This window comes from Onychostoma macrolepis, chromosome 17, assembly GCF_012432095.1.
Source record: "Onychostoma macrolepis isolate SWU-2019 chromosome 17, ASM1243209v1, whole genome shotgun sequence".
NCBI lineage: Eukaryota > Metazoa > Chordata > Actinopteri > Cypriniformes > Cyprinidae > Onychostoma > Onychostoma macrolepis.
In genome coordinates, this window is record NC_081171.1 from 22,599,651 (window position 1) to 22,614,927 (window position 15,277).

Genomic DNA, 15,277 nt, shown 5'->3' on the forward strand with positions numbered 1-15,277 from the left:
ATAATCATTACAAAATTCAAAGATGAAGAATAAAGTCTAGAAAAAAAAAATACAAATCTCACGCAGCATCTTGAAAAAGGGCCTGAGAGTATGTTTATAAAGGTAAATAAATCCAAGAAAAGGTTTTGATTTCCTTAATGTCAGTGTCGAATGAGATCTAAAGTTCATTCACAGCCTTTGACAGACAAGTAACAGGAAAGTCATTCTTGCAGCTACATGTTAAAACACTGAATCACTTTCACCAGCAAATTTCTGTGATGTCTTTAAACAGCACATTGAGCGCTGAAAAACACTGTTTATACAGTATGTCCTGTAAAGGCTAGCCTATGAGACGGTCATTTGTGCTAAATGCTTCCTGTTGTATTTTCTGAGGTTGTTTGTTTAAGACCATGATTGCATGGATGCATAGGACTAAGGCTTGGATAGACATCCACAGTGGAGTTAAAAAAAAAAAAGCCTGCAATGGACTGGACCGTAATAATAGTTGGGGTACATGGACTGTCAAGATTTTAATGACAGAATCAATAGTCTATAAAAAGTGTGTATTAATAGTATCAAATATGCCATTGAGCAAGCCACAGTGTTTAAAATCTCATCAGATATTTTTTTGGACGCTGTTGTCTGAATGGGTATGGAAAAGAGTCCTTCCTGTACCGCACAAATGTCACCTCACCCCTCTTTAATCACACCCATAGCTCTTTAAATGCAACGCACTCTGTGTCCACAGAGAAAGGCTGAGCTAGACATGTCAGGTTACACTGATGAATGCCCTTTGCCAAAGTGTCTATTTAAAGTAAACAAGAACAAGAGGCCAATCTGCATTTTAATAGATCACGCCTCTCTAGCAACATGCATCCATCGCGAGCATAACAATGACACTGACTTGCATGTATTTATGTGATAAGAACAAATAACAATGCTTGAGATTTTACATTCTTGGGGATTTTTTGTGTTGTTCATTCAAATATTTTAACATACATTCAACATGGCTAAGCAAACGTAGTACCAATTCAAATCACCTATATGATTCTCTGGGGGGAAAACAAAACAAAAAACAAACACGTTTAAGTCAGATATGTATCCATTTTTAGTCCGACTGGAAGAGTCAAGGCAACCAAACCAAACATGTTTATTAAAACTGGCTTGTATCACATATGACTGTCCATTGCTGTGATACCGTGTTCCTTAAAAAGACAGATATTTGATTTGAAAAGTAGAAAAAAAACACTCAGACAGAAAACTACAAATACAACGTAAGGCTCAAAAGGTTTAATATCAATATGCTGACAGAGGTGATAGTTCAGGAGGCAAAGGCAAAGCACGGAAAGTCAGCTTATTGCTCTCCTTTCGCACCCAAAATGATATTTCACACACTATATGATCATATAAATACACTATACAATGCAATAAAATAACAAAAAAATATGGTTCGGCTTGGGTATGCTGGTCATAGCACTAGCACCAGTAGAAAAAATAATGATTGACAACAAATGTACAAAACAGTCATATGAAAAAGGCACTTTGTGGTGTGGTTGAATAACTCTTCGGTAAGTGAGAATGATTCTTCTCTTTCCTTGTGTAAGGAAATGCGTCAAACACATCAAAGCTTGTTGGCTTTCCATTTGAGTAAGTCTATTCCATGTTTGTTATGAGGCACTGCATATAACCAGAACAGTTTTCTCTTCTCCAGAAGATAAATTCCTACTTAATGCAGAATTCAGTGTGCCATCCTATTATAAAGATCATTCTTTGATCCATTCGTGTTTCCTCGGAATCGCCGGACCGGCTGCTACATTTCATTATCCTTCCTTTCAGACATCCAGGGTCCTGTCTTCCTCAATTTCTTTGTCACTGTCCATCGATCACCACATTCTGTTCTTAAACCTCCACCTCTCGCGGTCCTTCCTGCACGTCAGATGCGACTCGGATGTCGAAGCAGGTCACCATCATGACGCGGGACTTGCATAGGTTGACGCAGTATTCCAGTTCAGCCGTAGCCTGCTCCAATGCTTCCAAGTACTCTTGCGACTCCTGATCCAAATCTTCATCCACCTCAACTGCAAAACAAACCAGAACAGAGTTATTACAAAGAAATGGGTTGGAAGCATTTAGCATGAACTTTCACCTCTGTCAACAAGAAGCACTACAAACTCTAAATATATAATACTTACACTCTCCAATCCACTTGCTGGGATCCATCATTAATCTAGACTTTGTGTCCTCCAGCTCTTCTTTCAGAGTCTTATGCTTAGCTCTGAGATCTCTGATTTGCTGCTGCCGTTTCTCAAGAACCTTTAATTTAGTGTTAAAATACATCAGGCCCTGTGGACAGAAGATTGACATAATGGTTAAAATGACAGTTTCATAAACAAACTAATTTTGGGCTTATCTGGACTGACTAGAAGGAAAAATGTGGTACAATGCTGGTTCCTTAAAATTACTTACTGACTGTGACATTTGCTGCACAAAGGAAGCACGTGTTACAGGACTATAATAATACTGTGATATTTTCCAAGCATTGTATGGAAGAATAAAAGCCTTGCGTTACAGTCTGGTTCATTTATACAATCGAGCTACATCCATGCCAGTTAATTAACATACCTTCTCAACATTCTGAACTGACTGATGAAACAAAGAGGAAAAGAATGTCTATACTAAGAAGTGGGGATACACAACATACAGTAGAAATCAAAGCTATTCAACCCCCTTCACCTGCAAGACATTTTGCTGTCGAGAAAAAAATATATAAAAGTAATTCAACAAAGGTATCAGTAAACTCTTGGAGAAAGTTAATGAATACATATTTTAGTGATTTTAAGAATGCAAAGTTGGCTCTAAACATTCATGTTCAAAATTATTCAACCCCCAAAAGTCAAATTTGGTGCAGAATCTTTTATTCTTTCTAACCTCCAATAAACACTGCCTATAAGTTCTTAGAAGCTTCTCTACTGCAATCTCAGTCCATTCCTCACATGAAAAAGCTTTCAGATCACTGATAATATTTGGTTTATTACCACATAGCCATTGCTTTCTTCAAATTCTTAAGGCTTAATTTTGGTTTTAAGACAATTTTGTTTCCCACCATACAAATAAGTGACTTAAAAACAACAATATTGAATTTGGGATGAATAATTATTATATAATTATAATATAGCTGTATTATTAAATCCTACAATTATTACATTATATATTGGCATGATCACTTTTAATGTACCAGTAAACTGTTATAGATGCATTTATAAAATCTTGGATCTTTAGAAAAGCTTGTATTTGTAAAATACTACAGTCTCTCGGGGTGAATAATTTTGATTGCAACTATATATGCACTCCTATTATTCAGTAATACTATAATACCCCTATGCCTGGACAAATACTCCTGTGCATGCTATAATGCTATAGCATGTATATGTAATGCTATAAAAGACACATGCTTTGAGTCAATTGGTCTTCTTGGATTTATGTGAGAACATTACCCTGCTGATTTAATGGGAGAAAAGATAACATTCTTTTAACTGCATCATTTTACTTCAACAGTTTTACACCCTTTCTTGCTTGCTGCTATGCTTGCTTGCTCCTGCCCAAACCAATTAATTCCAGATAGTTAATTGCTTTTCATTACTCTAGTATTTCAAGTGCAACCATTTTTCCTTTTCCAAAGAAAACACTGTTTTTCTCATTCCCTATTACTGGCAGGTTAATGCCTTACGCTGTACAATATCTTAACCCTTTCATGCATGAATTATGGAAAACATTATCTAGATTGTTTTTATGATGCTAAAATTTAAATCCATTTTCATTTTTACAAAATTCATTTTTATTTAAAAATTATGTGGTATGTGGACACCATGCAACAAAGGCGTAAAATGGGACATAAAGCCACAGCTGACAATATGGAATATTGTGTTTTTTTTTAAATGGCATGTTATGCTATTTATATCAGCTGTTATTAAAAACAATAATATTACAATATAATAGCAATAAAACACATATTTTAGGAACAATAACAGTAGTTACATATATGCGGAAACCTATTAGCAATATGGGCAAATCATGGAAAACATTCACTGCTGTCACTGTCACTCCCACTGTCACTCCTTGACCTATGCTGTCCCTGTTTGGAAGGCAAAATGCAAATTTGTCTCCATATGTATGTGTAAAGTTGCCATTTAATGCTGTAATATGTCATTTTAAATGGTTATTTATGTTGATATATTTGTTAAATGTCTGTTTTATTACAATATAAGACAATTATCTTATTATCACATCTTTGAAAAAAAATAGAATAGATATACTTGCAGGTTACAGAAATCAGACTTTATGCAATCTGACTCTACTGTTGCATGACGTCCACATACATGGACAGTTGGTTTTTGGTGAATAAAAACTACATTTTGCTCTAAATTTTAGTTTATAAAATACTTACATATTCATCATACTTTACTGTACATACTAATATATTTTTTTTTCCCTAAATTGTATAAAAGATTTTCACAGATATGCCTGGGGCATTTAGCACATGGCTATTGCTGTCAGCCATCTTGGATTAAAGATGTCATCAAGCAATGAATATTTGGAATGCAAGATAGTAGCCACTGTTACGATATTTTTGTCAATCTACTGACACTGCCCTCAAGCCGTTTGGAGAAAATTACCATGATAAATGAAACCTAAATGGAGTTAAATTAACTGTCCACAAATGTAGACACCATGCATGAAAGGGTTAATACTTTTTAATAAGAAGCAAATACAAAACCTTCGCTCAGTATGCAGAGTTTGAAAATAATACATGAAGCATATTGCTGAGCTAATAATATTGCTCTTTATATACGAAATTCTATCTCAACCTAGATCAAAACAAATCTTTGGGAAGGTAGTTACAGACAAAATTGGTCTCTGACATCCCAGCTATACACTGTGCAAGCATAGTTATACATAGTTATTCATCTAAGTACTATTAATCACATATTGTAACTTTCCTATGTAAGATGCATAAGCAAGCATATATATAACATGTTTTACATTCCCATGAGAAGGGACTAAGGATAAATATGAATGCACTGAACCAGATCTCAGTTTCCAAAAAAACACCCAGACAATCCATTCTAACCTCATCTGTCTTTTCTTGTCTTCGCCGCTGAAGCCTCTCCACGTCATCAATTTCATACACTTTGATCTCAAAAGGTTCTTTTAGTGGCCCGGATATAGGGGGAAGGTCAACCCACTGACCCGTGGTCCCAGACTTCCCTAGGGAGGAGGTGTCCGGTAAGGGAGCTGGGATGAGACGCCTCCTCTGGAGACCTGGTCCATGGAGAGACAAAGGGAATATGTGAAACAGGAAAGTAATTAGGACATGGAAATATTACATGGATGGGTAAAGAAACAGCAAGCAAGCAAAAATATACTGAGGAATAAGAAAATACTAAGCTGTGCTAGTTATTTGTATGTTCATGCTTAAGGGACATACAACGATGGAACGATGAAAGCAATATGACTATCAAAAACTTCAGGTCTTCATAGACAATAAGAGATGCTACTCACCATTTGACCTCTTCTTGGGTGCTTTGGAGCTCCTTGTGCGGCCAGAGGAGGACATCCCACTCTCACTCATGGAGTCATGGGCTGAAGAAGCACTACCAGTAGCTTCACTGTCACGGATCATGCTCTCATATCCACTGCTCCCTCCACTGTGGTAGAAGAGTGCAGTTCGTCCCATGGCAGGAGGCAACTCTCCACTTAAGACACTACTGTTATCACTTCCATGGCCACTGCTGTAGCGTTGAGGTCTTCTGGGGGCTGTGATCTTACTATATGGAGATGGGAGAATGGGGATCGGGGTATGCTTGTCATCATTGAGGTTCACTCCACTGTCATTGCCACTGTCTGAATCACCTGAGCCCTTTGCATGTTTCCCAGAAGGATTGGCCAAGGCCAACTCACTAACGCGACTGTTTGCTGCCCGCATTGCTTGCTTGGTACCCATTATTGTTCCTCTTGGGGATTTACCATTGCCTCCTACTGTTGCTCGAGGTAATGCAGTCTTTCCTGAAGGTGGAAGGTTGGCATTCCTTGTTGCAGGTGCCACAAGAGACTTAGTGGATGAGCTCAGGGCTTTGGAGTTGCTTGCAGATAATGTACGAGCTTTGTTTGCATTAACAGGTATTTGTCTTGTGTTAAGGCTACCTTTGACAATCCCATTTTTTACAGTGGTTACTGGGTTTATAAAAGAAGGTGGAGAGGTAGCAATTGGGGAAGAGGTGGCAACAGGTGATCCAAACCTACCGACAGACTTGCTTGACTTGCTGTTGAGACTAGCACCACTGTTTTCTCGACTAAGAGCAGGTTTCGACCCCAAAGATGACAAACTGTCACATCTGTCTAGAGATACCTGGCTCCCATAAAGCTGCCCTGTATCACCTCTAGCTCCTCTAGCTTTGAGACTAGATGTTGCTTTTATCAAACTATGCTCTGACTTTAAGTTAGATGTTCTTAAACTAGGATCAATATCATCTTCTAAACCTGTAGCCCTTGGTGCTAAAGACTTTCCTGCCTCATAAGCAGACTTTAAGGCACTTGAGGGAAACAGGATTCGATTCTTTTGATCTAAACTAGATTTGCGAACTGGAGGAGGAGGTGGTGATACATTTCCAGGTTTTGACATACTCTCCTCCTGCTTGCTTGCTTTTCCACTTTTTCCTAAAGAGGAGAACTTTAAACTTCCTCCTGAGGAACCAATATCTTGAGCAAGCTTGACATCAATGGATGAATGTATGACTGGAACTGTCCCGAGTGTTGTTGCGCCTCGTCTGAGCTGTGGCATCTTGCTCAGGGACTCCATCTTCCTGTTGTTGCTGGATTTTTCACATCCGTCCACCACCCTTTGGAATGGGTTTGACGCTAGTGTTTTGGGCAATCGAGGTACACTGTTGCTACTTGTGCCTGCTTTTCTTGCAGGAATTCCACTCATTCCATTTTTAACCAGTCTGGACGAACCTGAATTAGAGGTTATAGAAGACTCCAATGAGCTATCTACTTGGTGCCATGGATCTGGTATGCAGTCTTGCCTTGGTGGCTCACGTCTCCAGCTGCTACTTGAGCTGCTTCCACTGATACTGCTACTCTGGGCCGTAGATGAGGTAGGTTTTAATTTCCTGGAAAGACTACACTGGAAAACTTGAGAATCTTGAAAACACTTGGGATCGGATAAATGAATGGTATTTGCCTTTGCCAGTTTTGGTAAGCTTTTGGCAGACTGCTGTGGGGCCTCTGGAGAGGATGGGCACTTGCTAAGAGAGAGTTTGCCTGATATAGCACTGTCACTGTCCAAATCTGAGAAGCTACAGCCACTATCATTCAAGGAGTTTTTAGGTTCCTTTTGAGGGCTGCTTTGGAACATCCTAAGAGAATCAAGGTAGAAGCTGCTGTCTGGGCCAGTATGAGTACCTTGAGGGAGAAAGACATCTACTGTTTGGGCACCTTCACTCTCCAGAGTACAGACACTTACTTCACTAAGCCATGAAGTGATAGAAGAACCACGGCTGCCAAGTGAAGTATATGCTTTCTCCTGTAATGGTGCCACCATTTTAATGTTTGCCTCTGAGGCACCAATACTGCATGTATAGGCATCAAATTCATCATTGATACTGCTAATGATGCTTACTGGTCGTGATCCCGAGGCAAGGGCCTGTAGTGAGCAATCACTATTGAAACTCACAATACTGGAGGGCCTTCCATTGTCCACAATGTTGCCAATTGATAACTCTTCCACAAGAGTGAATACTAGTTCATCCTCACCATTTAGCTCCACTGGCTGTTTAAGGGTTACAGTTGTCCTTAATATGTCCTTCTCCATGCACCTTTCCCTAAGATTGGACCTCATTTCCCCTGAAGTCCTGGGATTAAGATGATGGACTTTTAAAGGTGAGTTCTCATTTAAATCACCTCTTTTTTGATGACTCATCCCAATCGGTGGTATCCTTGTGGCAGACTTTTCTTCACTTTCACTACTGACCCTGACATAGTCTTTTTGTTGTGGAGGTGGGGGAGCAGGCTTGGGTAACTTTTTACTGAAAAAAACCTTTTCCCTAACCACAGGCTCTGAGTTTTGGGATACTGTTGGTTTACTTTGTTTACCTGGAGTGCATAGGAGTGTTCCATTATCTGACATTTGCACCTTTTCACCATCTGCACTTGTCCTACTCTCAGACATGTCTCTGAGATCTTTGTCCGATGTGGCACTTTGCAACTTGGAATGTTCTAATTTGGATTTGTGTTTTGGACTGCCAGGCAGTTTACTGGCTACAGAAATTGACTTTTTGGATATGCTGTCCTGTGTTGATAAGAGCGCTTTGGTAGGAGTCTTGGGAGAAACTGAAATGCAGCCAGAGCCTTCTTTCAACTTGTTTGCATCATGGTCCATTTTAGGGCTTGCAGAATTCCCTCCAGATTCTCCAACAAAGGTTGTAGGTTCCTCACTACCATCAATACATTCTAATCGCTCCTGAAGCTCAGCAAAGGTGTTACATTTGAAGTGATCATGGTCAACTGGCCCATCTTTCCCTCGTTGCTTACGGTTAAGAGAGGGGATGATGGGAACAAAGGCTGGGGGTCCTTCGTTGTCACTGAGCTCTCGATCAGAGATGGCAGCACCACCAGGGCCAACATAAATTACAGTGTCACATGATTGCTCACTACTTGAAGAGTAGTCAGGATCACTGAGGAATGATGGTAGATCTGGGTCAAGGGCTACAGTGCGAGGATGGAAGGGCCGCAAATGTGGCGGTCGACGGATCCTTCCTTCATCACAGGAACTCTCTCCTCCAGAGGAACTGGATGCATACTTGAAAAAGACAAAGAATCATTTAAAAAACTCTGGAACTCTGGTGTGGTATAGTTGTAACCATGTCACTAAAGTATGAACACAAAGGCAATACATCAAGTGACTTTTTTTTATTTCCTATGACGATAAAACTTATGATACTCAATTACAATCTGATTATAATTGTTGATGTTAATATGCACAAAACATATTTCTATATTGTTATTCCTAGACAGTTGATTTTATTTGGTCTAAAACTGGATTTTAATTGGATTAAAATCAGCACTGATCCTCCAAATACAATATACAATTATTATAAGAATTCCTTAATTCTAGTCAGTTAAAAATTACCTTTGATTTCTTTTTCCTCATACGATGGATTCGGGAGGCCAGCTGAATGGTGGTAAGAGACTCTGCATAATTGGCAGGGGAGTCAGAGATGTGGGCAATCATGGTTGTCCTACAGTTGATATTCCCCAAGGAATCTCGCAGTAACATGGTGAGCTTGCTATCCCTGGAAAAATACATTTTCATTGTCAGCATAAACACAGGCTGATAGATTGTCAGCAGAAAGTCAGCTGTTTACTCAAGTACTGAGGACTCCTGGCCGTTAACTGTTCTCTAAATGTGCAGAACCATCGAAAGGTTCACTATACAGTCCTACTATGATATTAATCACAAAAAGCTACAAATATGTCGATACCGCAATTCTGCCAAATGTGAATAGGTTTTAGAAAGGTGAGAAATAAGGCATATGCAATTTTTTTTTACATTTTTAAAAAGAGGTGCATGTTCTATGAGTTCAGCAAAATACAGATAAACAGCAGTGCATTAGTCAAACAATAACCCTGTCAACACAAAGATCACAGGTACGAGCTTGTTGCTCACATCTTTCATTATGTGCTCAAATGTGTATTATATCCTCTATGAAAATGCATAAGACCTCAGGAAGACATTCAGAATTATCATGTAATTCTATGTATGCTAGCAATGCTATTTGATTATAAAATTTTATATCAAAGATGCTAGAACCATATCTACACATTTGAAGCAACATGACCCGTTTTGATTTCTTATTATTTTGTGGCAAAGATTGACATTTTCTTACCTGTATGGAACATGTTTAGCTCCATTGGCCAAAGCCAGTATCACGTTTCCTAATGCAGTCAGAGACAGACACAGACCTCCTCCTGCATCCCTGCTCTTACAAAGCACCTTCTCACAGCTTCCCAAGTCAATCAGATGCAATCTGCTCCTACCACCAGACACTGATGGAAGGGGAAAAAATGAGAGGTTATCCATGTTGTCCCACACTACAAAGAGTGCAAACATACTGTCCTTCCACAAATAAAAATGAATTTCAGTTAAATGTACTTTAGCTCTGCTTTGACCTAACATTTCACATTCATTAACATTCGTTGTATATGTTAATTATAACAAAATCATGGAAACACAATAGCGTTTATGAATATTTAGAGAGATAAAAGCCAATAAGCAAAAACAAATAGAAGAGTAAATGACAATTAGTTAATTCCCAAAGCTCACCGCAAATAAAACTACTTACATTATGAAGATTAATTCCAAAGTATTATGGTTGCAGACAAAGCAAACTTGACCGAACAAAATAAATGAGCACAGCACAGATGATTACTTGAGAGGGCAATATCTCATTCTGTACACATAATTCCAGCTTAACCGTCCTTGTAATGGAAGATACAAATACACTGTCAACCCCACTCATTACCGATATAACTGAAAGTTTGAGACGCTGGCAGTGCGATTATACCACGCTGACGAGACTCCCACACTGAGGTAATGTCGGGCAGAGTGAGGAGTGGCAAATAACAGATATATTAATAAACATCCCCAGAGAAGACCTGCGGCTGACAAGACCGTGTGTGATTTATTCATGAGTAAGTTACCCAGCCCGTTATGATTCAAAGGCAGAACAGGCTGGCCTAGATAAACACCTATGTTCATACTATGCTCGAAATATATAGACAAGTGAGTCTCTGTGATCTACTCATCTTTGCCCTGTGGATATAACAGAGCGTTGATAGAAACTAAAGGTTAATCGTGTGTTAATCTGGATGCTGTACTGACGTGGAACTGTTTCAGTGATTATATCCTCAGCTATGTCTAGTAAGGACAATGAATATACAGTAGTTCCTGCTCAATGACTATAAGAAGGATAGTAAAAGACCTTCTTAATTCATGGTTCAGCTACAATTGTTTTATTTCACACAAAGTCATACAGAAGGATGATGGGTGAATTGACAATTGACCAACACTATGTTATTACACATGATGATACAGAGAAACGTTAGACCTTGAAACACTATATCATTACGTTTGTGAAAAGCATGGAGAACTTATTTCCTCTATTCCTAGCCATTTTTGTGTCTGCTATTTGCTGTTTTTTTTCTTTTTTTTTTCTTTTTTTTGTTGTTGTTTTTCTAAAAGTGGGTTAAAATCAGCAGGCTTGATGAAGCCATTTAAACAAAGCGTCCATGGCAATTTCACTGTTAGGGGATGGTTACCAACACTGTATTTACCTATGCAAATTTGCAGCATGATGGCACAGTGACAGGTACCTCTATACTATGATTAGAGCTGTTAGCTGCTCATGAATTATTACTATCTGTTAAAATTCCCATTAAAGTTTAATGAAGTGGTCAAAGCAGACATGATTGATTTCCCTCCTACCATGATGGAGCGAGAGGCAAATTGAAGGGATTCTGGTAGCTCTCTGATTTGGCCTGTAATATCACAGCTATTACATTAATAAGCTTGAGATGTATTTTCTGGGAAAATGAGGAGGAGGAGAAGGAATTAGACTAGACTGAGTATATAATCGATTTAGCACACGCAGAGCCTTCAACAACGTAGCAGTATCATTTCACACAGTGCAAACACAAGACTTACTTCCACCCTTGCCGCTCTTCTCCATGCGGTACTGGTAGATGTGTAAGGTGAACAGCATGTGGGAGTTGCGGCGGTCTTCCTCATCTGCATCTGGCCGGTTGGTGCTACGTGCTGCGATGGCGGCATCAAGAAACAGGGCGGCCTTCTCTGCAGTGGGAGCCCTTAATTCGCTCTGGTTCTGGAGCTACAACACGTAGAGGATTGTTAGGTTCAAGTTATATATGGTTATATATGGTTTTTGAGTTATATATGGTGACAAAATTGGCAGTTTTGGTAATCTAGAGAATTTTTCTGTAAAATACAGTCAATTTAATTTATTTTTTTTTTTTTTTTGGAAATGAAAACTATGAATTATCATATAATTTAAAATTAAATATTACAGTAAAAATAAACAGATGTTATTCAAGTCAAAAATATTATTTAATACGATTTCATTATGACTACATAAACCAACAACTATAATTTGTTAAAGGTCAGACCTGGTAGAAATAGAATCTTCAAGTGTCAACTCCAAACTGTACTATTTTTATACCGTATTGTCATATGGTTTATCCCTAGTTGGAGTTGACGAAGAAGGAGATCAAGATAACCAAACCTCTTTACACAGTTCTAGACAATTAAATCGAGTCTCTGGGGCAATCAGAGAAACAAATACGCCCATAGAGGGAGAAGGATTACTGATGAGAGTGAGTGGTGGATAAAGAGGGCAAGAGGGCAGCTTCTCTGCTCCTGTAAAAAGCCTGGTGGAACAAAGGGAATGATACATCCACTGGCCATATTTATGGTCTTCTTCAAGGAAACAAGCAATTAGACTGAATGGAATGGATCTTAGTTCCCTGCATGTTTTTCCTTGATATTCCTGATAAGCTTACTGACTCAGTCAGTTGTATTTTTTTAAAAAACAGCCATCAAAAGCATATTCCTTTAGAACAATAGTGGCCACTTTCCTGCAGTGTTCGCCAACCGCCTGTGGCCAACGAGCCACTCTAAAACTAAAGTGAGGCGAGAATGCTGTTCAAACCCACTCCCCAGATTTGAACTTCACAGGCCTCTAGGCAGTCTTTGATGTGCTGCTTCATATGGACCCCCAAAAAAACAACATCTGATGCCAACACCTGGCAGCGCTTTTAACTACCCCTCTACCTACCCCCAAACTCTACCTACCCCCTTCTGATATTTACCCCCTTCCAATAGAAGGTAAGGGGGAGGGTGAAACAGCACAGCAGCTCACCCAGATGGATCCTGATGGTGCACTGAGTAAAAAGAACCACCACAACATCTGGCTTTTAATTTGAGATTTAGTGATTGAGCTCAGCTAAAAGTAATCTGTAATAACGTATACTGTTAAGTGAGTGGCAGCTAAAATCTATGAAAACTACTTAACTGATATGATACAAATACGAAACAATGATCAACAGAGATGTGACCTATGCATTTCTAGATAGTGAGTTTTGATCCCATTCCCCTGTCTCTCTACGACACTCTACTGTCTTACAATATAGCTAATTATTAGCTATTACAGTATATAAAATATATTTATATTGTAAAAATTTATATAAATATTAATTATTTTTATTTATTATTTTAATATTATACTTTTTACATTTTACAATACAAATAATATATAACACAAAATATAGACACTGCCTTTATTGATTGATTGATTGATTGATTGAATGATTGATTGACAGGAATTAATACTTTTATAATTGTATTCCTCAAGGATGTATCTTAATTATCTATATAGACTAAGAGATTCTACAAACAAAATTTTGCAATAAAAAAAAAAAAAAAAAAAAAAGTAACTAATACAAAAGTGTACAATAATATAAAATAAATCACTGAAAACCCTTTATCAGTCAACCACTGACAATAACTGTTCATTTTCACTTTTTCAAGTGTATGTTAAGACCATGAATCGTAAAATATTATTTTTGGCTGGGTCATGTCCCATTCGTTTACATGGAGAAGGGGCGGGGTTTCTGACCTATACTCTAAGGAAGCGATCAAAATATTTAGGTTTAAATTTTCAGGACATGTGCGGCACACTTGGTAACTACATGACAAGCAAGACTGGGAGTGCTTTATCAGGAAAAATAAGTTAAATTTGACGTCTAGGTGTGGTGTTACTGACTTGCGTGCCGCAGATGGGGTCCTCACGCAGGTAAACACCAGGCGACTGGCCGTCCTGCAGACTTCCTGTGGGCACATCAGAGAGCAGGTCCTGCAGGCTCTCATCCTTGCCGTAGATTTCCACGGCTGACACCCGTACCGAGAAGCGCGTGCCAGTCTTCTCCTTGCGCTCGTTGATGAGCTTGAACAGCCAGGAGATGGCACAGGGCGCAATGCCAAGGCTCTGTGTGGAGCTGTCCGTGCCAATCATGGTGTATGTCTTGCCTGGTGAGAGACAGTCAGAGAGAAAGCTGTTGATTCTGGCAAGGTGATGAAGATGATGAGCTCTCAATGAGCAAGTGTTTTAAGCACTGGTATTTCTATCACTGATTTGATGAGATATCCCCCTTTGATAATAAACCACCAATCATAACACATTATTAGTACTTGAATAGCATCTGATGACAGTTTTAAACTGCTGACTCAAGGTCCTTGCACACTGAGTCCGAAATTTTCATATGCATTTTTTTTTTCGTAATCCTTTCCTATCAAAATGCTTGCTACAGATGCAAAAACGCAGAAAATAGAACCTGATCAGAATTTTTTATGACGGACGAAATATTTTTAACATGTGAAAATTTTGGACGAGAATTTCGGACTCAGTGTGCAAACACCTTAAGATTCAGATTTTTTATTTATTTATTTTTTTTAGATTTTTCCAGTTTTCACCGTACCCTTACAGATGCTTTGGCAAGGGGACGTGGTAAAACGGAGCCGGCAATGGGAGAACGAATCGAAAGACATCCTTCTTACGCCAATTGTGAATGACACGAAGCATTTTGTCAACAGCTTGGACTCCATATCTGCTGCATCATGCTGATTGGCCCTACCCACAAATCCCATCAGTCCAAAATCAAGCTTCATACAGCCAATAAATACGACTGGCTGCGACTGCATTGCGTCGCACAGCATTTTTGCATTCACTGTGAACAGATAAATTGTTTATCATTGGGATCTTACTGCATAACATCTCGTTTGGAGTGTAATTGTATTCTTTATACATAATGCAATTACTTTCTCTTCGTGAAAGCAATTTTGTTAACATAACCAAGGCTTCATGGAAGGGTAAAATAATAAATGAGAGGTTATGTTAAAATGTAAATAATTAATATGTGGAATGTGTTTATGTCCACAATAAAATTGTATCTCAGATACAGGAAAATCCCTGCTTTATTTCCCTTTAAATATTCAGTTTTATAAGTCACATTAGAGAAGTTAAAGAAACGCCATGGTTTAGAGCATCAATTATACAAATAAAAACCTAGTGATGAATACTGTTCCATATGGACAGTCTGGTTTTAAAAGAGTCATAAATAATGCTTAAACGCTTAGACCGCATGTAGTAAATGATGCAGGAAACCATCG

At 38.6% G+C, this 15,277-nt stretch overlaps 1 protein-coding gene across 4 annotated transcripts in view; it reads right to left on the reverse strand.

Annotated features, from left to right (window-relative positions):
* Window positions 1-1,254: 1,254 nt before the first annotated feature.
* The window catches only part of kif26ab (kinesin family member 26Ab), a 96,891-nt gene continuing 82,868 nt past the window's right edge, over window positions 1,255-15,277 (reverse strand). For 3 of the 4 annotated variants that reach the window (XM_058749693.1, XM_058749695.1, XM_058749697.1), the window contains 9 exons: window positions 14,587-14,835; window positions 13,875-14,137; window positions 11,741-11,924; window positions 9,924-10,083; window positions 9,167-9,329; window positions 5,539-8,836; window positions 5,108-5,298; window positions 2,172-2,322; window positions 1,255-2,057 (listed from right to left, as the gene is read on the reverse strand). In XM_058749693.1, coding sequence (XP_058605676.1) covers window positions 1,879-2,057; window positions 2,172-2,322; window positions 5,108-5,298; window positions 5,539-8,836; window positions 9,167-9,329; window positions 9,924-10,083; window positions 11,741-11,924; window positions 13,875-14,137; window positions 14,587-14,835 — 4,838 coding nt within the window. In that variant the 3' untranslated portion in view covers window positions 1,255-1,878. The remainder of the gene's footprint in view (window positions 2,058-2,171; window positions 2,323-5,107; window positions 5,299-5,538; window positions 8,837-9,166; window positions 9,330-9,923; window positions 10,084-11,740; window positions 11,925-13,874; window positions 14,138-14,586; window positions 14,836-15,277) is intronic. The other variant, XM_058749696.1, reaches the window with a different exon arrangement.